Source organism: Tachyglossus aculeatus, chromosome X1 (genome assembly GCF_015852505.1).
Source record: "Tachyglossus aculeatus isolate mTacAcu1 chromosome X1, mTacAcu1.pri, whole genome shotgun sequence".
In the NCBI taxonomy this organism is placed as follows: domain Eukaryota; kingdom Metazoa; phylum Chordata; class Mammalia; order Monotremata; family Tachyglossidae; genus Tachyglossus; species Tachyglossus aculeatus.
Window position 1 is genome coordinate 47,865,373 of NC_052101.1, and position 23,789 is coordinate 47,889,161.

The 23,789-nt window shown below is 43.8% G+C and overlaps 1 protein-coding gene across 2 annotated transcripts in view; it reads right to left on the reverse strand.

Moving 5' to 3' along the window:
- Positions 1–23,789, reverse strand: part of FSTL4 (follistatin like 4) — a 685,476-nt gene that overhangs the window by 657,071 nt on the left and 4,616 nt on the right. For both annotated transcript variants that reach the window (XM_038772898.1, XM_038772897.1), the window contains exon 2: positions 16,885–17,020. In XM_038772898.1, the coding sequence (XP_038628826.1) occupies positions 16,885–17,013 (129 nt within the window). In that variant the 5' untranslated portion in view covers positions 17,014–17,020. The remainder of the gene's footprint in view (positions 1–16,884; positions 17,021–23,789) is intronic.

The following is a 23,789-nucleotide window of genomic DNA, read 5'->3' on the forward strand; positions in this document are numbered from 1 at the left end:
TTTCAAAATGTAGGCTATTAATTAATTCATAACTATTCATAAATTAATAGTTGAAAATTTAGAAAGGTCCTATTCAATAATCATCTTTGAGAATTATGATTTTGTGTTTGCAAAACTGTGTGTGAGGGTCTGAGTTAATGGTAGATCTCCTGACTCCCACCCCATGCTCTTTCCACCTGGACTGTGTTCAACCTGATCATCTTTTATCTATCCCAGATAGTAGGAATTAAAGACCTTCATTAATATTATTAGAACATATTGGCAATATAAGAGACCAAAATGCCTCATGAAATCTCACATTTTCTCCTGCCTTCAGGACATCTCTTCCTGGATATCCTGCCCAAACCTCAGAGTAAACACGTACAAGACTGAACTCATCTTCTCAGCCAAAACCTATCCTCCCCTGGCTTTTCTATCACTGTACACAATACCACTCTCCTCCCTATCTCAAAAGCCCATATCCTTGGTGGTGGTCTCAAATCATCTCTCATTCCACCCCACTCATTTAATCTGTCATCAAATCCTGTTGGTTCTACCTTCATAGAATTGCTACAGTCTGCCCTTTCCTCTCCATCCAAACTGCTACCACACTGATCCAACCACTTATCCTATTGCTCCTTGACTATGGCACCTGACCTCTTGTCTCTCCCCACTCCACACCATACTTTACACTCCTGCACAGATCAATTTAACAAAAATATTCAGTCCATGACTCCCCACTCAAGACCCTCCAATGGTTACCCATCCACCTCCACAAACTCCTTATCATTGGCTTAAAAGCACTCAGTCAGGTCGCTCCATCCAGGTCACTTCATTGATCTATTTACTACAGCCCAGTCCACACATTCCACTCCTCCAGTGTCAGCTTAGTTTGCCCTCATCTCACAGCCAACCCCTCTCCCACATCCTCCAAAGAGCCTGAAACTTCACCTACCACCCTAAATACACCAGACCACCATTCACCCCTCCTTCAAAACATTAAGGTCACCTCTCCTCCAAGAGGTCTTCCCTGATGAAGCCCTCTTTTCCCCAGCTCACTCTCTCTTCTACGTGGTTCATGTGCTTGGATCTATGACCTTTGGACATTTGATATTTGCCCCAACCCCACGGCACTTATGCTCTAGTGGATAGTGCATGGGCCTGGGAGTCACAAAGATCTGGGTTCTAATTCAGGATCCGCTACTTGCTGACTGTGTAACTACCTCATCTTTAAAATAGGGATAAAGACTGCGAGCCCCATGCAGGACATGAACTGCGTTCAATCTGATTATCTTGTATCTACCCCAGTGCGTAATGCAGTGCCTGGCACATAGTAAGGGCATAATACCATTAAAAAAATACTTACACTGTGCCAAGCACTAACCTAAGAACCAGAGTAGACTCAAGATAATTATATTGGACACAGTTCAGGATCACATTCTAAGAGACGGTGAGCAGGTACTTATCCTATTTAATAGTTGACGAAACTGTGGCATGGGAAGGGTAAATGACTTGCCCAAGGTCACAGAGCAGTCAATAAGCCTGGATAAGAACTCCGTTCTCCTGACTCCTAGGTCCATGGTCTGCCCACTAGACCAAACTGCCTCATAAGATGTTTTACCGGACTCTGTTAGCACATAGAAGGCTCTGATGAAGTTCAGTGCTCCAATTTCTCCTTCACCTTAGGACCCATGATACTGGAAGTGTCAATTTCCCGAAGGACTTCCCAAAGACTTCCAAAAATCTAATCCCTAATAGCTGGCAAGCTATGCACCCCTGTTTAGTGAAAAACACATTCACTGCCCAGGGGGAGGGAAAAAACTGCCAAACAAAATGACAAACAAAGCATCTCCTACAGTCAAAAAAACTCAAGGATGGCTGAATTTTGAGACTTAAAAACCTGGCCTGTAATGAGTTCTTAATGAATGTGCTTTGCCATCAAATGGTTTGGAATTTAAGTTATTAACATTTTGAAGAGCCATGCTGAGTCCTCCTAGGGAATGGATACAAACACTACTTAAAAGGGCCTCCATTGCTACTGCAAGTTCTTAACACTTGAGTGCAAAGGGTACACATTCATGTGCCTGCATTTACACACATCCTTTAAGGCAACAAGCAGAGTTGCAACATTTGCAATATTCCCTCGTTAGAAATTCCACAAGATCAAGCAATGATCTTTATTGAGCACTTACTGTGTGCAGAGCACTGCCCTAAGCATTTGGGAGAGCACAATACAGAGTTGGTAAAAATGTTCCATTCCCACAAGGACCTTTGACACTAGATGGGGAGACAGACACTAAAATAATTTATGGGTACAGATATAAGTGCTGTGGGGCCGAGGTGAGTGTCAAATGCTTAAAGAATACTGATACAAATGCTTAGGTGACAGTGAAGTGTTGAATTGGCAGTAGGGGCAGGTAATAAAATGTGAGGTGGGAGATGTTTTGCTCGAGTGAATCTCACAAGAAGATGTGATTTCAGAAAAGCTTTGATGATGGGAAAGCAGTGACCTATGCTGGATGTGAAAGGAGGAAGGTTCCCAGACAGAAGGTAGGGCACGAGCAAGAGGTTGACTGCAAGAGTTATGAGAATGAGGCCCAGTGAATAGTTTGACATGGGAGTGGTGAAGTGTGCAAGCTGGGGTGTAGTGGAAGAAGAGAGAAATGATTGAAATATCATAAAATCAATTAACTATCCTCCATTAGAATAGAGTTTGCTATGCCATTTGACAGTGTATGTCAGTGATATTGCTGGACCACAATGGTTAAGGTATCAGTGAACCTGTGGCATAATGGATAGAGCACGGGCCTCTAAGTCAAAAGGACCTGGGGTCTAATCACCCACTCCTGGCACTTGTCTGCTGTGTGACCTTGGGTAAGTCCCATAACTTCTCTGTGCCTCAGTTGCCTCATCTGTAAAATGTGAGCCGCATGTGGGGCATGGACTGTGTCCAATGTGATTGGCTTAGATCTATCCCAGTACTTGTACAGTGCCTGGCACTAGTAAGCACTAAAATACCATAAAGAACAAACCGATTCAGGAGTGATATGGATCCCCCCCCACACACAATTTCAAAAACTGAATTTTAGTCTGCAAAAGGAACTGCACAAAGTAAATTTTGTTATGTTCTGTCTTCCGTAGAAAAAGATGCACATATCAAACCTACAGCCTTAATGATTCATTTACTTCTACCCCACATTTTCAATGGACACTAAGAAAATGGTGCATTTCCTTTCACTCCTGGCAGAAGTGAGGGGAAACTCAAGGATCAGCACATTGACCACTAGCACGATAATCAATTCCTTTGGCTGGCCAGATCCTCGATCCTTTGGTCGCAGGTCGGGGACCTGACTGTCATTAGCCACATTGGGCTCCACCACTCTGGCACCACTTACTTGGTGAGATGACCCCCACCCTCCCACACTGCTTACCTAGCAGAATCTCACCAGATTCTCTTTGCTCTCAGAGAGCACCATCATTTACTCAGCAAAAAACCCATCCACAGAGGCAGAAGGTGTTTAAGGAGCTAGACGGTGTGTGTCTTATTTCTGGTTTTAATGCCAACTTATCGCATAGATTCAGGCACCTCAATGAACCCCCTCCCTTTCACCCCTCCCATGGTTCAGTTTATTCATCTTTGTAATGGCATGGGAATGTGAGGTCCCAAGAGGGGGTCTCGCGAAGCGGTGTTGGTGTGTTTAGAGAGCATGTCGTAATCTGGGGATTAAAGAGGCTATTAGAGGCAAAATAATACTCAGCTTTTCATTTGTGGCGGAAAATGGCTAGCCCAGCCAGCATGGGCAAGGGCAATCTACATGACCACAGCAGGGTCTGCTCTGGCAGGAGACCAATCAACGGAGGAACACATTTCCAGGCTTCCCTAAAACCCCTTCAGATGAAAAGCTCCCCTTGGTTTGACTCCCCTGGAAGATGACGGGAAGGAGGAATTTCTCTCAGCCTTGTCCATTGGGACAGTCCAATTGCTTAGCCCCCTTTAATACAGATCAGACTATGGCCAAACCCCTAATATCAGTAACCTATCCTAGCAATGGCTAATCCCTACCTGTGTTCAATCCCTCTAGGAAGAACCTATCTGCGGGTCTGTCTGCCTTCCTCCCACGCTCGGAAGCCACCGCTACAGTCTCGGCAAGCACCAGAAATCGCCAGCTGTCTCAGAGGACACCTTATTGGAGGATTGTTACCCAGGCCACAAGATATCTAATAATAACAATAATAATAATGGCATTTGTTAAGCATTTACTATGTGCGATGCACCGTTCTAAGCGCTGGGGGGATACAAGGTGATCACGTTGTCCCACGTGGGGCTCACAGTCTTAATCCCCATTTTACAGATGAGGTAACTGAGGCTCAGATAAGTTAAGTGACTTGTCCAAAGTCACACAGCAGACGTGGGGAAGCCGGGATTAAAACCCATGACCTCTGACTCCCAAGCCCACACTCTTTCCACTGAGCAACACTGCTTCTCATCTAGTAGACACTGTGGGAGACAGCCTGGCTGGAAAAGGCATCTAGGAGCCTTACTAACCCACACTGGCAAGGACACCCCAAAGAGAGCTAAGGACTCAGTCTTTAGCAACCAGGGTTTAGGGGAGCAGAATCCCAGGAGTATGCATGGATGTGACCATTCACTGATGATGATGATTTATAATAATAATACTTATTTATTATTGTGCCTAGGGCACTGTAAGAAGCTCTGGGGTGGATGCCTTACTATTTCTTCTTTGTCCACAGGGGAGACCCTCTGTAGAGGGAAGCACATGGGGGTCTGCTGCCCCTGCTGCTCACAGGGAGGTATCCTGTTTGGCCTTGAGAACTCTTTCACCTGACCATCATTTTTCCCATACAGTGATATGTACTACCTGGCTATGCTGACTATATATTGGCTCCTGAGTACGTAATGGCTTCCCCAGAATCTGCTGATTTGTTAGATTCCTATCCCTTACATCTTTCCAATACAACCTAGTCCACAGCATAGTCTAGTGGAAGGGCCATGATGCTGGAAGTTACTAGATTCAGGTTCTAGTCAGCTCTCCACTTGCCTGCTGTGACCAAGGGCAAATTGTCCCTCCCTTTCATCACCTATAAAATGGGGATAAGACACCAGCTCTCAGAGCATGAGCCCTGTCGGGATACTACAATCCAATCTTCAACTTCTCTTTCATTCAGCCTGCATATTCAGGTCTGTCATCAAATCCTGCCCATTCACATCTCTGAAGAATGCAACCTTGCTGATCCAAGCACTTATATCCCACCTTGACTAACTTCCTTGCTGACCTCCCTGCCTCTCCCCTCTCCAGTCCATACTTCCCTCTGCTGTCTGGATCATAAAAATAAAAAAAAAAGTTGAGTGTATCTCCCCTCTCCTCAAAACCACAAATGATTGTCCATCCACTTTCACAACAAACAGAAACTCCTTACCACAACTTTGCCGTACTCAATCAACTCTTCCCATCTTCCTTCCTTACCTCACTCATGTCCTGCAACAACCCACTTCCACACTTTATTCTCTAGCCAGCCTACTCACTGTACCTTGGTCTCACCCTCTCTCACTGCAGATTCTTTGCTCACATCCTCCCTCTAGCTAGAACCCCCTCCCCATTCATAACCAACAGACCGCTCTTCCCCATCTTCAAAGCCCTATTGACACATCACACACCCCCCAAGAAGCCTTCTTTGACAAACCTCACCCTATTGACTCTCTTTTCGGGATAACTATGCAGTTTGTTACCCCATAATATTTATGTATATATCCCTACACTAATATTAAAGTAAATTACACTTAGGGCAAGCAGCAGTCTTCCCCACTAGGACTAACCTCTTCGAGGCAGGGCATCATGTCTACCAACTCTTGTACTGTACAATCACAGGTGGCTTAGTATAGTGCCCTGCTGTCAGCACTCAATGAATGTCATGTGGTGATTTATATCTGGCCTAGAGCACTACGTACATGTAAATGCTTATTATATTTATTTCATTCAATTCGTACTTATTGAGCGCTTACTGTGTGCCAGAGCACTGTACTAAGCACTTGGGAAGTACAAGTCGGTAACATATAGCGATGGTCCCTATCCCAACCAGCGGCTCACAGGCTAAAAGGGGGAGGCAGACAACAAAACATGTGGACATATGTCAAAATCGTCAGAGCAAATAGAATTAAAGTTATACGCACATCATTAACAAAATAAATAGAAATAGTAAACATGCACAAGTAAAATAGAGTAATAAATTTGTACAAATATATATACACACTGTGCTGTGTGGGGAGGGGGAAGGAGGTAGGGCGGGGGGATGGAGGGAGGAGAGGAAAAAGAGTGGTGCTCAGTCTGGGAAGGGCTCCTGGAGGAGGTGAGCTCTCAGTATGGGCTTTGCAAGGGAGAGATGGATGATGTGGTGGATGTTTGGAGGGCATTCCAGGCCAGAGGGAGGACGTGGGCTGGGGGTCGACGGTGGGACAGGCGGAGAACAAAGTACATGTGAGGCGGTTAGCGGCAGAGGAGCGGAGGGTGCGGGCTGGGCTGTACAAGGAGAGAAGGGAGGTCGAGGTAGAAGGGGGGGCGAGGTGATGGAGAGCCTTGAAAGCGAGAGTGAGGGAGTTTTTGCTTGACTTAATTTATAGCAGAGACCATGACAGCAGGATGATAAGTAAACTAGCTCTCCCCAATGGAAATGTGAAAGAACTTGGAAAGGATAAAATATCAGCAGAAATTTTAGTTGGCATAATTATTCTCACTTCTGACCTGAAAATGGGCTCTGAGAACTGCAGAAGGGACCCAGCAGAGACTGTGCCCCTGATGTGCTACCAATACAAAAGGCTTTGCTGTTTTAAGCTCGACTTAAGTCTGCGGAGATGAGGTATTTCCACATGTAACTTCACTGCATTTGCTTTCATAAAACTGATGCCATTTGCAATCATCCATTGCTCTCCACCACGCCCACTAAACGGTCCCTATTGAAAGAGGCCTTCCCTTTCCAGAATGATAGCATTAGATACTGGTTTTGCAGACAGTTTCTTGCTGCTCAGATCTTCTAGAGGCTCACTAGCAGCTTCTAGGTGAAAGATTTAGGTTTCCATGGGAGGTTTGATCCTAACCATCAAGGGACTGAGGGAAATAGGAAGTCTGCCAGAAACTACATTTCCCTAGAATCATCTGGAGTTAGGCAAGCCAGGCAGAGATTCTTAAATTCAGGATAGAAGACACACTAAGTTTGAAGTGCCATCCTCTGGGAGATAACCTGAAGACCAAAGCAGATGTAGGATTGTAGCTTGTATGAGAGCCTGGGGCTGGAGAGGAAGACTTGGGTGAGTAGGTCTCATATCCCCATTTTAAGGATCAATCAAATCAATCATATTTATTGAGCACTTACTGTGTGCAGAGCACTGTACTAAGCGCTTGGGAAGTACAAGTTGGCAACATATAGAGACAGTCCCTACCCAACAGTAGGCTCACAGTATAGAAGGGGGAGACAGAGAACAAAACCAAACATATTACAAAATAAAATAAATAGAATAGATATGTACAAGTAAAATAGAGATAATAAATATGTACAAACATAATATACATATATACAGGTGCTGTGGGGAAGGGAAGTAGGTAAGATAGGGGGATGGAGAGGGGGGATGAGGGGGAGAGGAAGGAGGGGGCTCAGTCTGGGAAGGCCTCCTGGAGAAGGGTGAGCTCTCAGTAGGCCCTTGAAGGGGAGGAAGAGAGCTAGCTTGGCAGATGGGCAGAGGGAGGGCATTCCAGGCCAGGGGGATGACATGGGCCAGGGGTCAATGGCGGACAGGTGAGAATGGAGGTAAGTTGAGGAGATTAGCGGCAGAAGAGCAGAGGGTGCGGCCTGGGCCACAGAAGGAGAGAAGAGGAGGTGAGGTAGGAGGGGGGCGAGGTGATGGAGAGCTTTGAAGTCGAGGGTGAGGAGTTTCTGCCTGATGTGCAGATTGATTGGTAGCCACTGGAGATTTTTGAGGAGGGGAGTAATATGCCCAGAGCGTTTCTGGACAACGACAATCTGGACAGCAGCATGAAGTATTGATTGAAGTGGGGAGAGACACGAGGATGGGAGATCAGAGAGAAGGCTGATGCAGTAGTCCAGATAGATATGGATGAGAGCTTGAACAAGCAGGGTAGTGGTTTGGATGGAGAGGGACAGGGGCGGATCTTGGCAATGTTGCGGAGCTGAGACTGGCAGATTTTGGTGACGGCTTGGATGTGAGGGGTGAATGAGAGAGCGGAGTCGAGGATGACACCAAGTTTGCAGGCTTGTGAGAAGGGAAGGGTGGTAGTGCCATCGACAGTGATGGGAAAGTCAGGGAGAGGGCAGGGTTTGGGTGGGAAGACAAGGAGTTCAGTCTTGAACATGTTGAGTTTTAGATGGTGGGCAGACATTCAGATGGAGATGTCCTGAAGGCAGGAGGAGATGTGAGCCTGGAGGGAGGGGGAGAGAGCAGGGGCAGAGATGTAGATTTGAGTGTCATCAGCGTAGAGATGATAGTTGAAGCCATGGGAGCGAATGAGGTCACCAAGGGAGTGAGTGTAAATAGAGAACAGAAGGAGACCAAGAACTGAACCTTGAGGGACCCCCCACAGTAAGGGATGGGAGGGGGAGGAGGAGCCTGCAAAAGAGACTGAGAATGAACGACCGGAGAGATGAGGAGAACCAGGAGAGGACGGAGTCGGTGAAGCCAAGGTCGGATAGCGTGTTGAGGAGAAGGGGGTGGTCCACAGTGTCGAAGGCAGCTGAGAGGTTGAGGAGGATTAGGATAGAGTATGGGCCCTTGGATTTGGCAAGCAGGAGGTCATTGGTGACCTTTGAGAGGGCAGTTTCCGTGGAATGTAGGGGACAGAAGCCAGACTGGAGGGGGTCGAGGAGAGAGTTGGTGTTGAGGAATTTGAGGCAGCGCGTGTAGACAACTCGAAAAGTAAAGCACAGGGCTGCAAGTGACTTGTTCGAGATCACACTATAGGTAGGAGGAAGCCGGGATTAGCACCCACTTATTGTTTCGGCTCACAGGGCTGTTATCTTTCTACTAGGCCACTCTGTCCCTTCAATACTTTTCTTGCATTTACATTTACAATATCGAGTTGTGACCCTTGCCCTTGTCAGGTTTCCCTGTTCCTCAGCCATCCGGGGCTCTCTTCTGTGCACTCAAACTGCTGGGAAGATGTTGCATTTAATAGAAATAGTACACATATGCACCTCTAGAAGGAAGTGGGGAGCAGATTTTAAAGTATGTCATTAGTTTAAACCGCACTAGCCCTAAAACGAAGATATTAGAGCCTCTTTGGTGAAAGCACCTGGCTCTGCATAGCAGCGAGTAGAATCCACAGGGCCAAAAATTCTCCAGAAGTAGACAAATGGGCATAACAAAGATCCATGGTAAAGTAGCCAGTAATGTCCTAACAACCCATACGGTCATCTCTTCAAAGCTACAGGGTACCCCACACTGTCAGAAACTATTTCTTTATGACTAACCTAATTTTTTTCCACTTTCAGTTTTAGTCAGTTTCCTCATTTCATGTTCCTTTTGCTCTACAGTTTCCACAAATATCTATCTTCCTTATAATCAGTCCTCAACTGGAATTTGTTAGCTGGTGGTGAGAGGCAGCCATCCCAATAACCACAAGTTAGAGACATAATGTAGGTTGCAGATGGACAATTTACCCCCCTCGATTGAGTTGGTGCAGTGTTTATGCATACCCACAGAGCAGTTTATTGTTCTGTGGCAAACTATGCTGACACTTAATACTCTCCAGAGTTGGAGGTAGCTATTATCTGCTGGTTCCATGGCATCTGAACAAGGCAAATGGTTGGCACTAAGGCAATCTGATGCTTGCCAGCTTCCAACAAAGGAAGAGTCATGGCACCACGGCCCCCAGTTAAAATGCAGTCCCAGTTGTTGCAGTAAAACATATGAATGTAGTTCTTTAAGAGCACAGTAGAGAGCAAAGCAAATAGACTATTGAAATGACTACAAATGCTAAATACTAAGAAACAATGGTCGGGAAAAGGAAACAGTAAGGAGTAAATTCTTAGTAACACTAAATGACTTTCAGAATGAATTAAGGTTCTCAGTTGAACCAGGAACCTCATGGTTAATCCAGAGAGAAAAAACACTTTACACTTTTAGGAGGAAAGGAAAAAAAGATCTCTATCTACCTATCCTAGCCTATTCACCATCCCAATTCAATTTGCTTTCTTGAGGGTCCTCTTGTCTACATTTCTTTCTCCCACCTCTGTTTGCCTAAGCTAGCCCCTCCCAAAAGGAGTTAGATGGTTATTCCTATCATAATCATTGTCTTCCTCTTTAAAACTGCAAAACAAAGCCCAGCCCTTTCAGGAAGCTGTCTTTGAGAAGAACCATTTCTGTTCATGATGTACTTTGGTAACACTGCACACTAGAATACAGTCTTTGTATCTATATTTCTATTATGCTCTTCCAGCTGGCCTCACTGTGACCCTTTAATGGAAAGCACAGTGTCTATTCTCTCAAGTAGAGAGCAGCACAACCTAGTGGAAAGAGCATGGGCCTGGGCTTCAGAAAGACCCGGGTTCTAATCCCAGTTCAATCATTTGTCAGCTGTGACCTTTGTCAAGTCACAATTTCTCTGTGACTCATTCACTTCATCTGAAAAATGGGGATTAACATTGAGCCCCACGTGAGACATGGATTGTGCCCAACTGATTGTATTCTGTCTACCCCAGCATTTAGTTCACTCATTCAATCATATTTCTTGAGTGCTTACTGTGTGCAGAGCACTGTACTAAGCGCTTGGGAAGTACAAGTTTGCAACAAACTTCAGTGCCTGGAACACTGTAAGCACTTAGCTTCCCACTGCCGCTTAAAAAAAAGGTATAATCCTACCTTCAAATGCAGTGGACTATGCTCTCTAATATTTGCTGGTAATAAATCAATGTTTTTTCAGTTATTTTTTTAAAAATCTCATCTCAACCACTGAACTCAAAGATATTTAGATGAAAAGCTGGGAAAGAGTAACTGCTTAAAAGATATCTGCTTAAAATTATGTTTCATTTATTGTAGCTGGAATAATTTTCCCCCAACACCTTTGCAAAATATTAGTGTATTAGCTCTACAGGCAGGTCACTGTCTACCCAGAAAAACTGCTTAAAATGGGGAAACAAGTATTTAACCTCCCTCCATGGCACCCACCCAGGACTTGCTTCTAGTCCCTCACTTTTGATTATGACTATCTTTCCTTACAAGTAGTCACATGAGATATCAAAGCCCCAGAAAAATGATCTCCATGGACCAGGGACCCCCTACCCACAGCTTAGTCTAAATTCCGTTTATGGCAGCAGTGTGCAGTCATGGCAGATAAGTCAAGCTGAGCATCAGCAGTCAGCTGGAGGGTAAGAATATCCTCTGTTGTTTCTGCTGCTGCAGACAGGACCAGTGGCTACTGCCTGACAACCAGAGAAGCACTGTATAACACTGGGTTTAGTGGTGTCCCTCACTGCTTGCACTCACCTCAGGAGTTCTAAATGTGAGAATCTGATTTAACCTTTCACAGTCCTTTCTCCCCACATACTCAAGGCCTCACACCCCCCAGAAGACTCAGGCAGCATGTCTCATTCCCAACTGTGCATTTTTCTCCAGCACTTAGTACAGTGCTCTGCACACAGTAAACAAATATTTATTTTGTATACATTAGAGGGAAAGAAAAATCTAGTCACCCAGACTAGAATACTGTAGTTCAACCTTTCTCTTCGGTTAAAAATTCTGATGAAATCACTCACTTCTGACTCAGTACCACCCAGGGCTACTAAAAAGTTAAGCTATACTCCTGATGCTAGAGAAGGGAAAGTGACCCATAACATTTTGAAAACCCCCACAAACACATGCCACCTCATGTTCATTTACAGAGGGAAGAGACACAAACATTCTCCACTCCATTTTGGAGCCAAGCAATGACTAGATTAAATGTAATTTCTTTAAAGCAAACAGGAACAAATGCAGTCTCAAAGTCATCTTTTCTTCCAAGCAACATTCAGACAGTTAAAGATCGACTCAATTTCACATTTGCAAAGATGCTCAAGGGCCACTATGAGGGCAGTTGCTGTTGAATATGGTTATAGCCCAATCCCTATGCTCTGGCAAACACTCAAAATAAGACTCTAAAGTGGTAATTCCTTATTGACACAGAGGGAGGGGTGGGGGGTGGGGGTGGGGGAAGGACAGAGAAGGATGGACGTGCACATTTAGATCAATTCCACTTTCAGTCCCCTTAAATAGTACTTGTTTAAGTGAGTTGAATGACCATCAGCAACTATCCTGATTTAAAAGTGAATGATTTTCGTCCCTACATTTTACACTTCTCAGTGCAAGCAACCCTTGCCTCCTGCAGACCACTGCTACCTTTCAGTTGATATAAATCACAGTTTGGAAACCTTACTTTGGGTGGAGCGGGGAAGGTGGGGTTCACTGCTGAATAATGAGATATTAGGGCAGCAACCACCCTTGGGAAATGCGATACACCATGTGGACTGTGTGGGTGACAGAATCAGAATGTAGCATCCCTGAAATTCATGGTAGATCTGAAGACAAACCCCTGCCCCACTATAAGAGGATTCAGAAGGCATTTCTACTTCTGAGTGAAAGTGACTTACTTAATGACCACTTCATACAAGTCCACTGCAATTTAGGGGTTAGAGGTAAAGAAAGGAAAGTTGTTGCTCTTATTTTTCAAAAGGTGGAGTGGACAGAGACCATTTAAGGGCCTTCCTCCTCTCTGGTTACAGAATCTGATTGAGCAGGGCCTTGACATTTTTATTTGATAGTGTTATTCCTTGGAGATGCACTTAATTCTGTCAAAACACATGTTCACACTGTAATGTTTCATTTAGGATGGGGTTAGGGAATTAGATGACGCTAACATGAGAGTGAGAACCTGTCTGGATGGAGCATCATGATGACGGAACAAATGGCTGTGTGCACGCAGACAGCAGTGGACTCAGTGAAGATTATAACAGGAGAGGTCCATGACTCCACTATATAGACAAATAAAGGACTGCAACTGGTAAAACGGGATACTAGTATATGGAGATGGAAAATAGCAGATAGTTTTCAAAGACTGGGCACAGGTTCAACACACAAGGCTAACTAAGCCTGACTTGAGTCTAAAGAATAAGGAGCCTTTTCCTGGATGTGTGGGAAGCAACGTGGCCTATTGGAAAGAGCATGGGCCTGTAATCAGAAGATGTGAGCTCTAAGTTCAGCTCCACCATTTGTCTGTTATGGATCTTGGGCAAGGCATTCAACTTCTCTGAGCCTCAGTTACCTCCTCTGTAAAATGGAAATTAAGATAGTGAGCCCCTTGTAGGACATGGACTGTGTCCAATCTGATTATCTGGGATCTACCTTAGCACTTAGTACAGTGCCTGGTGCAAAGTGCTTAACAAATACCGTAACAAAAACTGTACTGTGCTTCAAAGAAAATAAATTGGTTCATTTTGACAGGGAAGAAAAATGCCCCAAACTATCCAAAGTAAACTAATGGAAAGAGCAGGAGTAGAAAGTGTGAGAGGACCTTGGCTCTAATCCCTGCTCTGCCAGTTGTCTGCTGTGTGACCCTGGGAAAGTCAACTTCTGTTCCTCAGTTTCCTCATCTCTAAAGTGGGGGATTCAATATCTCTTTTCCCTCTTACGTACACTGAGTCCCACGTGGGGCAGAGACTGTGTAACATCTTGTGTCAACCCCAGTGCTTACTGCAGTGCTTGGCACATTGTACATGCTGAACAAATGACACTTATTATTACATTACACTCACAATAGTTCCATGGCACTGTGGGAGCAGCACCGATCTTTAGCCACTAAGACACCATATTTAATCACAATAAGTAAAATTTAAGCACTTACTTCATGCCAAGGATAATACTAAGCACTAGGGCAGATAGAAGATAATCAGATCAGATAAAGGCCCTGTCCCACCTGGGAGTCTAAGAGGGAAATATAAGGTGAGTTGTTGTTTTTTTAAAACCCATTTTACAGCTGAGGAACCTGGGTCCCAGCAACGATAAATGACTTGCCCAAAGTCTCACAGCAGGCGAGTGGCAGAGTGGGATTAGGACCCAAGTCCCCTGACTCCCATGCCCACACTCTTTCTGCTAAGATCCTGCTGCTCCTCGTACATGGTAGAATCTTAGAACAGTACAGTCATTTATCCTTCTGATGGGGATGAACACTTCCCCAGTGGTTATTAATCATCTTAGACGCAGGTGCTGTTCTAGGTGATGGAGAGAGTCACGGGCTAAGGCAAAGTCACGACTCTGGTTTACCACTACCGCTTTCAGAAAAGTTGCAATCTAGAAGGGAAGGGGGAGGCAATCTGATCCACCAAATTAATCTGACTCACTTCCTTCAAAGGCAGGAGCCCTCTGAAATGTATTTGCTATTTGATGACTAAATCCAATTCTTTATCAAGACCATTAGAGAAAAACATAAGTTGAGATAAAGAGGAATAGGCGCTAGAAACAAAGTGAGCTTTCCTGAGAGGCACAGATCCATTTATTAAGGGAAGTTAATGTTGCATGAGTCTCATTTGGCATTCAGAATATTAGTTGTCACATAAGAATACTTCGTAACAAAAGAATCAAAGGGAAAACAATGATTATTCTGACTTCTCATCCAACTGCCTTATTTATAAATGTGCAAAGATTCTTTTTATGAATGCTATTCTGCACACTGTGCTGTTTTTCAAGCTCTAGTATGTATATGTATAGAATCTTTATTGTTCACTGCAGAGAAATGTTTCCAAAATAAATGCCTACTGAACTGAGGACAATTCTGCAAATGTGGAATATGAAAGGAGTTACCACATTGATTTAATTATTTTAAGAGCATGAATCTCATTGAGGGGTATCCAATTCTTAATAATACTAATATATTCTGTGAAATAAGCTTGATGTTCCAATTTAATAAAATCCCACTAAATTTCCTATTGTACTGTATATTAAAAGTTCTGATTTTTGAGCATCTGAAAAGAATCAGGCCACAGAAGTGAACTGTTAAATATGTGACTAGGATATTATTCTGAGATGTTGAAGAAAAAAAAAAAAGACACAAATGCAGTAAGTTGACTGGACTTTAAAAGCCAAGTTATTCCAATTACTTTAGCTTCCTTGTGATACAGGGGATTTAAGTGACTAATGTATTTCTTACAAATAGTTACATTAGGCAATTAATCATTAAAATTATAATGTGTATACAATAGTCATGGCAGATATTGCTTTAAGAACTCACAGTGTAAATACAGATAAGAAATGGGTGGAATTCTTCTTTAATAGGAAATGGTGTTTTGAGATGCTCCATCATTGTGTAATGGAACTGAAGAGGAAATAAAACAATCTGTGATGAAAGATGCAGCTTCCATTTTTATTTTCCTTAAATTGACCTCAGGCTAGTCAAAGTTGGGTGCTTCTTGGGGTTTCAAGTGAAAACAATGTTGACATGTAATATACTTAAAGGACTCTTGGCAGTTAAATGTTCTTATTGTTTGGCATTAGTTTTCTCTGAAACCTTCAATCATTGAGTTACATTTGAGCAATTTTTAACAGCCTTGCACTAGCTAAGGGGAATTTAAAAAACACACAGCTTGGCTGAAAGCACGTGGATACAGGTCCAGACTAAAGAACACAAGTTAAGACCCAGTCCCCATTTAAATGGAAGGGGAGAATGTGTGTGCTAAATCACAGCAGTTCTACTTAGAAAGCCCACATTAAATTCAGCATTGAAAGCATACGTTACATTAGATTGTAGTTCCCTAAAGATTAAGGCTTGTAGGTTTAGGATTAGATTACATGATGAATGAGAAAACATTTGTTTTGATCAAATAATGAGCTGATTCTACCATGCCTTGTGTTTAGTTCTGGTTCATTACCCACTCTTGCTAGGCCTGTTTACTTTTAAGAACTAATTTTTGTTTCTATTTCCACTTAGGAAATGAGAGCTTGGAATAGGGTGGATCAACTCTCTCCCTCCTACATAACCTTGCTGATCTACTACAACCCAACCCACGCAATCCATTTCCCTAGCCCCAGCCTACCCTCCTGGAACCGCGATCTAGTCTGTACTGCCACCAACCTCTTGTACTCAGACCTGGAACTCCCTCCCCTTTCAAATTTGAAAGTCTGCCAATCTACCCACCTAAAACCACATCTCCAAGAGGCCTTTCCTGACTAGGCCTGTATTCTGCCTTCCCTCTCCTCTGCATTTACTATGCATTTGGCTGTATACTCCAAAAGCATTTTGATACCCCAGCTCCACAGACGAGAATAAGAAAATTTTCATAAGAATTATTTCCCCTATCTCTAACCTATTTTAATGCCTGCCTCTGTCTGGAAACTGTATGGTCCTTGTGGGCAGGGATCACATCTATCATCGCTGTTATACTGTACTTTCCCCAAGCACTTAGTACAGTGCTCTGCACACAGTAAGCATTCCATTAACACCATTAACTCCTGGCTACCATCAGTGAGAGCCTCATCTGAGTCTGGAAAGGTCACAAAGTAACAACCACTAAATATAAACATATAAATATCTACAAATAAAGAAAACTCCTGGCTCCACTAGAGTCTGCTCGAGATGTAGATTTTAGGAGATGGAAGTCTGATTTGATCACCTAGCTCCATTTGCTCTTGTCTTTCAGGATTTGGAATTAAAGTAGCAAAATATCCATCCATAAATACAATTCCCTGGAAAGCGAGAGACAGGGGGTCATGATGCAGTGACATGCCATTGGCAAACAGCCTGTATCTCCACAACATGGCTAGGTTTCATACCTCACAGATGTCAGGCAACAACTGAATAAGTTACAGACAAGCAGCATTAGAAAGGAGATTTGAAGCAGACAGTACAGCTACAATACCTCTTGTTGCCGCCTTCTTGCTTCTAAAAGAGGGCGTCTGCTCCTGTCTGAATCCATCTGTCCCAGGGTGGGCCATAGAAAGACCCCACACAGCACAGAAAAGAACCAAAAGCTTCTCGATTTCATCATCACAAACCTGTTGAGATCAAAAGGACAGCAGTCAAAGCCAACTATAATTATGATATTCTTTAAGTGTTTATGATGTGTCGAGCACTCTTCTAAGCGCTGGGATAAAAAAACAACTTAATCAGGCTGGATACAGTCCCTCTCCCACTTTGGGCTCACAGTCTAAGAGGGAGAAGAATTTAATCCCCTTTTTCAGTTGAAGAAACAGGCCCAGAGAAGTGGCTTGCCCAAGGTCCCATAGCAGGCAACTGGCAAAGCTGGAATTGGAACACAGATCCTCTTACTCCCAGGCTCGTGCTGTTTCCACTAGGCCATGCTGTTTCTTATGAAGCAAGAGTATGACCAGGAGGATAGTCAGATAGCTATGATGTGTAGTAAGTAAAATGCAGGATTTGTTAGTCATTAAGTAACGTTTACCAAGTCCTGACGGGGGTAAGTGTTTCCATGATCTCTGCCCTGCGATAAAGAGTTGAGAGCATCCAGCTTCTCCACTTACCTGGGTTCTAGTCCCAGCTTCACCAATTACCTGCTAGGTGACCGCCGGCAAGTCATTTAACTTCTCTGTGCCTCAGTTTTCTCAACTGCCAAATGGGGATCTCAATACCTGTTTTCCCTCCTCCTTGGACTGTGCTCCCCATGTGGGACGAGGACTGTGTCCAACCTGACGAATTTCTATCTACCCCAGTACTTAGAGTGGTGCTTAAATACCGTAAAAATAATTTCAAAACAATCTTTAGATGTGGCAATTGCCCCAGAATCCCAAACTCAACCAATGAGTGGCATTTATGGAACTCCTATTAAGCGTAAGGCACTGTATTAATTGCTCAGAAGGCTTCAACAGTAGTACATGTTCCCAGTTTTCAAGGACTTTACACTCTAATGAAGGCAGACAAAATTAATGTACAGATGGTGAAAGCTGGAGGAAGAACAAGTATAAAGTTTGAGGCAGTACAGACATCTGTTCAGCTGTTTCATCCTGAGAGTGGCGTGTACAGAAATATGCAAAACATAAATTAAACACACACACACGTAACCATCACTGCATTTGTACAATTACCTGGGGTGTGAGGAGACATCTGAAAATGTGTGCTTGGGATTTATAAAGATGAAAAGTCCATAATGCAAGACTAATAGCCATCTAGGTCTCACTCATATCCTTTTCCTCTATGCCCAAAGAGCTCCAAATGGAATCACATCCAAAGAGCTCCAAATGGAATTAGATTGGCTGAAATGGGAACTTTGGAAGTTTCCTCTTATGTTCACTTATTAGAATGATTAATTACCATTTAACCCACCTGACCCCACCTATAGGCAAGAGCAGCAAGAAATTAAGTGACCTCACAGGGAATTGGACCAATGCCACATCCCAGGAAAAGATCATTAGATTGCAAGCTTGAGGGAAGGTACTGTGGCTTTTTATTGCTATTGTGCTGTCCTAGGCACTCGGTCAGGTGCCCTGCACACAGTAGGCACTCAGTATGTTTGCAGCAATCACCATTTAAACATGCCAGTTTAGGAGACACATGGTCATACAAATGCCTGTTTCAGATCTGCAAACCATTCGCTTAGTTCTGCCAAACCTGTCTTTTCACTATGCATTTTGGCTAGAATGCCTTTTGGGAACTGGGGAAAGTGTTTCTACATTAAGAGCCTTTTTGTGCTCGGGGAGCGGTGACAGATGAGTATTACAGTGCAGGTTTTCCTTTATGTGAGGTTTCTCAAGAACACGTATCCCATTTTATAAGAAACAGGATGCCTGCATATTGGATGGGATGGGGAAATCGAGCGAGGGAGAAAGGAGAGCATGCATATATACCGAAGAAAACATTTTAAGGTTCAAGAAAAGTTAATTGATACCCAACTGACATTGCGCAAGTTGTCTGCTGCACACCAGAAGTCTTCACAGAGGAGAGACAACGCTGGGAATGACATTTTTGGACTCAGAAGCTTTAGGGGTGGCTGAAGCAGATATTCACCTGGGGCTACCCATCAGGCTATAAGCTCTTTGTGGAAAAGTCACCTATCTTTATTTTGTATCTCACCAATGGACACTCAAATACTGGGATTACTGTCACCCCTAAAGCTAATGCTGAATGTCTGGTGTTAGCTGACTAAGTTATGGCATTGGTTAAGAAAAAGTAATTATGGTATTTGTTCATTCATTCCATAGAATTTATTGAGCACTTACTATGTGCAGAGCACTGTACTAAGCGCTTAGGAAGTGCAAATCGGCAATGTATAGAGACGGTCCCTACCCAACAACCGGCTCATTGGTTAAGTGCTTACTATGTGCCAAGCCCTGTTCTAAGAACAGGGGTAGATGCACGGTATTCAGGTTGTCCCACATGGGGCTCACAGTCAATCTCCATTTTACAGATGAGGTAACAGGCACAGAGAAGTTAAGTGGCTTGCCCAAGGTCACACAGCAGACAAGTGACAGAGCTGGGATTAGAACCCATGACCTCCAACTCCCAAGCCCATGCTCTTTTCGCTAAGCCAGGCTGTTTCTGACTTGTCATTTGGCACCCTCAGCTAATCTCAATCCATCAGTCACATGATTTTGAAGGTGGGGAGAGTGAATGTCTGTCAGTATGAAGGAGGGCATTCCAGGCCAGAGGTAGGATGTGGGCAAAAGGTCAGCAGCAACATAGAGGCAAATGAGGTACAGTATTAGGTTGGTATTAGAGGAACAATGTGTACAAGCTGGGTTGTAGTAGCAAGGTTAGGTAGGAGAGAGAAAGTGGAATTTTGCAGCCTATGTGCCTATGGTCTGTGGGTGTACCAAGAGTAGGATTTCTTGTTTCTACAGTTCTGATTTCTAGAATTCCCCATCCCCCAGAATGAGCCCCAGCTGATGCTGGACCCCCAAACCAGCAACTCCAGGTCTATATGTGGGGAAGTGGTGAGGAAAAAAGTCAGTGCTAATCCTTTAGGGGTGTCTGGTCACTCAATGGAAAATAGCTCTTAAGGTCTTCCTGAAGAGTTCCATTGGTGTGTGCATCTCAGTACTGAGGCTGAGCTCCCCCAGGACAATTCCACTTCCCGTCACGCTAGACTTTTTTTGGCACAAGTCTGGTGGCCCAGAGTGATCTCCTATTCTCAGAACCCAGTTATGCTCCCATTCATTCATTCAATCGTATTTATTGAGTGCTTACTGTGTGCAGAGCACTGTACTAAGCGCTTGGGAAGTACAAGTTGAGCACTTACTGTGTGCAGAGCACTGTATTAAGCGCTTGTGAGGTACAAGCTGGCAACATAGAGAGATGGTCCCTACCCAACAACGGGCTCACAGTCTAGAAGTCTAATCTATCCCACACACCATAAGACTTTGGAAATAATTTCCAGATGGTCTAGCTTAACCAGGTTCAGTCTGTCAGCATGTGATAGACGTCAGATTTCTACCTGGTTACAGTTTGAAATCAATCATATTTATTGAGCACTTACTGTGTGCAGAGCACTGTACTAAGTGCTTGGGAAGTACAAGTTGGCAACATATAGAGACAGTCCCTACCCAACAGTGGGCTCACAGTCTAGAAGGGGGACACAGAGAACAAAACCAAACATATTAACAAAATAAAATAAATAGAATAGATATGTACAAGTAAACTAGAGTAATACATATGTACAAACATATATACATATATACAGGTGCTGTGGGGAAGGGAAGGAGGTAGGCGGGGGGGTGGAGCGGGGGACGAGGGGGCGAGAAAGGAGAGGGCTCAGTCTGGGAACGCCTCCTGGAGGAGGTGAGCTCTCAGTAGGGCCTTGAAGGGAGGAAGAGAGCTAGCTTGGTGGATGGGCAGAGGGAGGGCATTCCAGGCCAGGGGGATGACATGGGCCGGGGGTCGACGGCGGGACAGGCGAGAATGAGGCACGGTGAGGAGACTAGCGGCAGAGGAGCGGAGGGTGCGGGCTGGGCTGTAGAAGGAGAGAAGGGAGGTGAGGTAGGAGGGGGCAAGGTGATGGAGAGCCTTGAAGCCGAGGGTGAGGAGTTTCTGCCTGATGCGCAGATTGATTGGTAGCCACTGGAGATTTTTGAGGAGGGGAGTAACACGCCCAGAGCATTTCTGGACAAAGACAATCCGGGCAGCGGCATGAAGTAGGGATTGAAGTGGGGAGAGACATGAGGATGGGAGATCAGAGAGGAGGCTGATGCAGTAGTCCAGACGGGATAGGATGAGAGCTTGAATGAGCAGGGTAGTGGTTTGGATGGAGAGGAAAGGGCTGAAAGAGGTAGCGATTAGATCTACCCTACGTCTATGAAGGAAGCCTCTTATTAATGTCTACTGTTTTCTTGACCAGTCATTAACTTCAATTTATAGTTCTGTTGGAAAAACCTGAGGTGTGTAAATTGTATATTCTTCTCTGCACCCCTGTAAAACATGGTCTTCTACATGTCTTGGATATAGGTGCAAAACAGCCAAAGTGTAGAAATGGTGATTTGTCAGAAGTCACCAAGAGAGGGCACAACCAGGTAGAACACTTTCAGAATTCCAATGCTCCGCAGAAGGGGTTGGAGAGCACACTTAAGGATAATTAAGGTTTTATTTTTAACTAGGCATTATTTCAAAACACTGAAAAATTTGCCCCCATCTCCCTACCCCACAACAAAATGTAATCAGAGATGTTTTCCATATTTCAAACCAGAAACCTTGAAGTCCACTGCTCAGCTGAGTTACATTTTGTATCAAGAGCTTAGATCACAAATGCAAATGGAAGAGGAAGAATTCTTTTAGATCTCCCTATGCGCAGACTCAGGTTTTGTAGAGAGAGACAATAAGACTGAAGATCGCTTTTTTAATCCTTTTATCTTCTAATTATGCTTTTTTAATCTTTTTATATTCTAAATAATTAGGATATTTATTAAGAACTTAATATGCTGGGGCAGACAGTCCCCATCCCACCCAGGACTCACAGTCTTATTCCCATTTTATAGATGAGGAAAATAAGGCCCAGAGAAGTTAAATGACTTGTCCAGTCACACGGTAGGCCAGTGCCAGTGCTGGGACAGAATCAGGCCTCCGGGATCCCAAACTTTTGCTCTATCCATTAGGCCACAATACCTTCTAAACTCATATTTAAAGTGAGACATTTTACATTCTGATTGAAATGGTTACATCATCACCATGGAAGCACAAATAAATCTTTAATAAATCATCCCATCAGTGAGATTTAAGCTCATTATAAACCAGGTTTGTGGCACAGGACAACAATTTATATTTTATTACTTTTTAAGGGGTTATTTATTTGTACTTGGTGATACCAAAGTACTTAGAAAGACATTTAATTCTTGAGAACTGACTCCTCGTGGGAAGTTATGACTCCAAATAGCCAGTGCTAACAGGTCAAGGGCCCTGTGCTATGCAGGGGGCATAGTACATCTTATCCATCGTTGGGGGAGCTGGGATGAAGGAGAGAAGAGAATGTAGGAACAATGCAGCTTTCAAAGATTCTACAAGGATGGAAGGCTTTTGCTGTCATGCTTAGTGGTTTCTGGACGATTCTGCCTGAATGGTAATGAGCCTGAAAATGACTCCTTCAACTACAATATTCTGATGCACCTATTGTATTTATCACAGTCTTTACATTATGTTTTGTCTTTGTGCTTTGGATCTTTCTTACTCTATGTGGCCCACTAACAATGTTTCAGCCAGCACCTATTAGATTGTGAGCTCTCTGAGGGTCAGGGACCAAGTCTTATTTATCATTTACTGTATTCTTCCTCACGATTTAGTACAGTGTTTTGTACTCAAACTACCACTACACCGAACAAATGACCAATCTGAGACTAAAATTAAACTCACAGAATTTTATCGTAAGTCAGTTGTGAACGGCCTTCCCCACAGCTTGAGAAGCAGAGTGGTTTAGTGGATAGAGCACGGACCTGGGAGTCTTCAGACTTCATCTCTTTTCAATTACAATTCCTCACTGAGGGGAAGGCTGCCTGGCCCCCATTTCTAACACTTGTCTCTTTCCCCCAACTTTCACCCATTTTACTGTCCCAACCCAAACCCACCAGAAGAGCTTTAGATATATATCTTTTTGTGATTAGACCTGCATATTTCAGTGCTCTGTTTTCGTGATTTTGAAAACACCTTGAGCAGAGGACTCCTGCCTGACAAAACAGGTACTGAATTATATCAAGCAGATCTGAGGCTACAGTATATGGATTTTCTAAGCTTTAAATGCAAACTGATTTAAGTAGGTTGTCATCTCTGTGCCTATCTTCCGGGAGACCGTGAGCTCCTTGAAGGCAGGAATGATGTCTACCAACTCCACTGTATTGTACTTTCCCAAGCACTTAATACAGTGCTCTGCAAACTAACCATTCATTACTATTAAATGATTGATTGGAGGAAACCCATACAATAAACTAAAAACCCAGTTACCTACTCTAAGTGGCAATTGTCCTTGAAATTAATTCAATTTCTTAGAATAGGTTCAAGCTGCCTTTTAGCCTAAATTTGTTCTATGAAGTCTTTAGAGAGCTAAACATCTCCCCTGCCTTGCAAAGCAACATTTCTTCATTGACAGAGGGCTAATGTAAGGTTCCTGTGCATGTTATTTTCACATCAGACATGGACGGTTTTGTTTCAAATGGAGGAGGAGGGGTCCTGGGAGGCAAAGATATTCATCCAAGCCAAAGCAGGCCCATTAATTGAACTCAAGACCCCCTTTCTTAATTATACAGTCTGTGAATAACTGTAGTTGCTGCAACAACTCTGGTTTTAAAGAGGAACTCCTCACTTTTTACTTCCAGCCAAACAAAGCAAATAGTC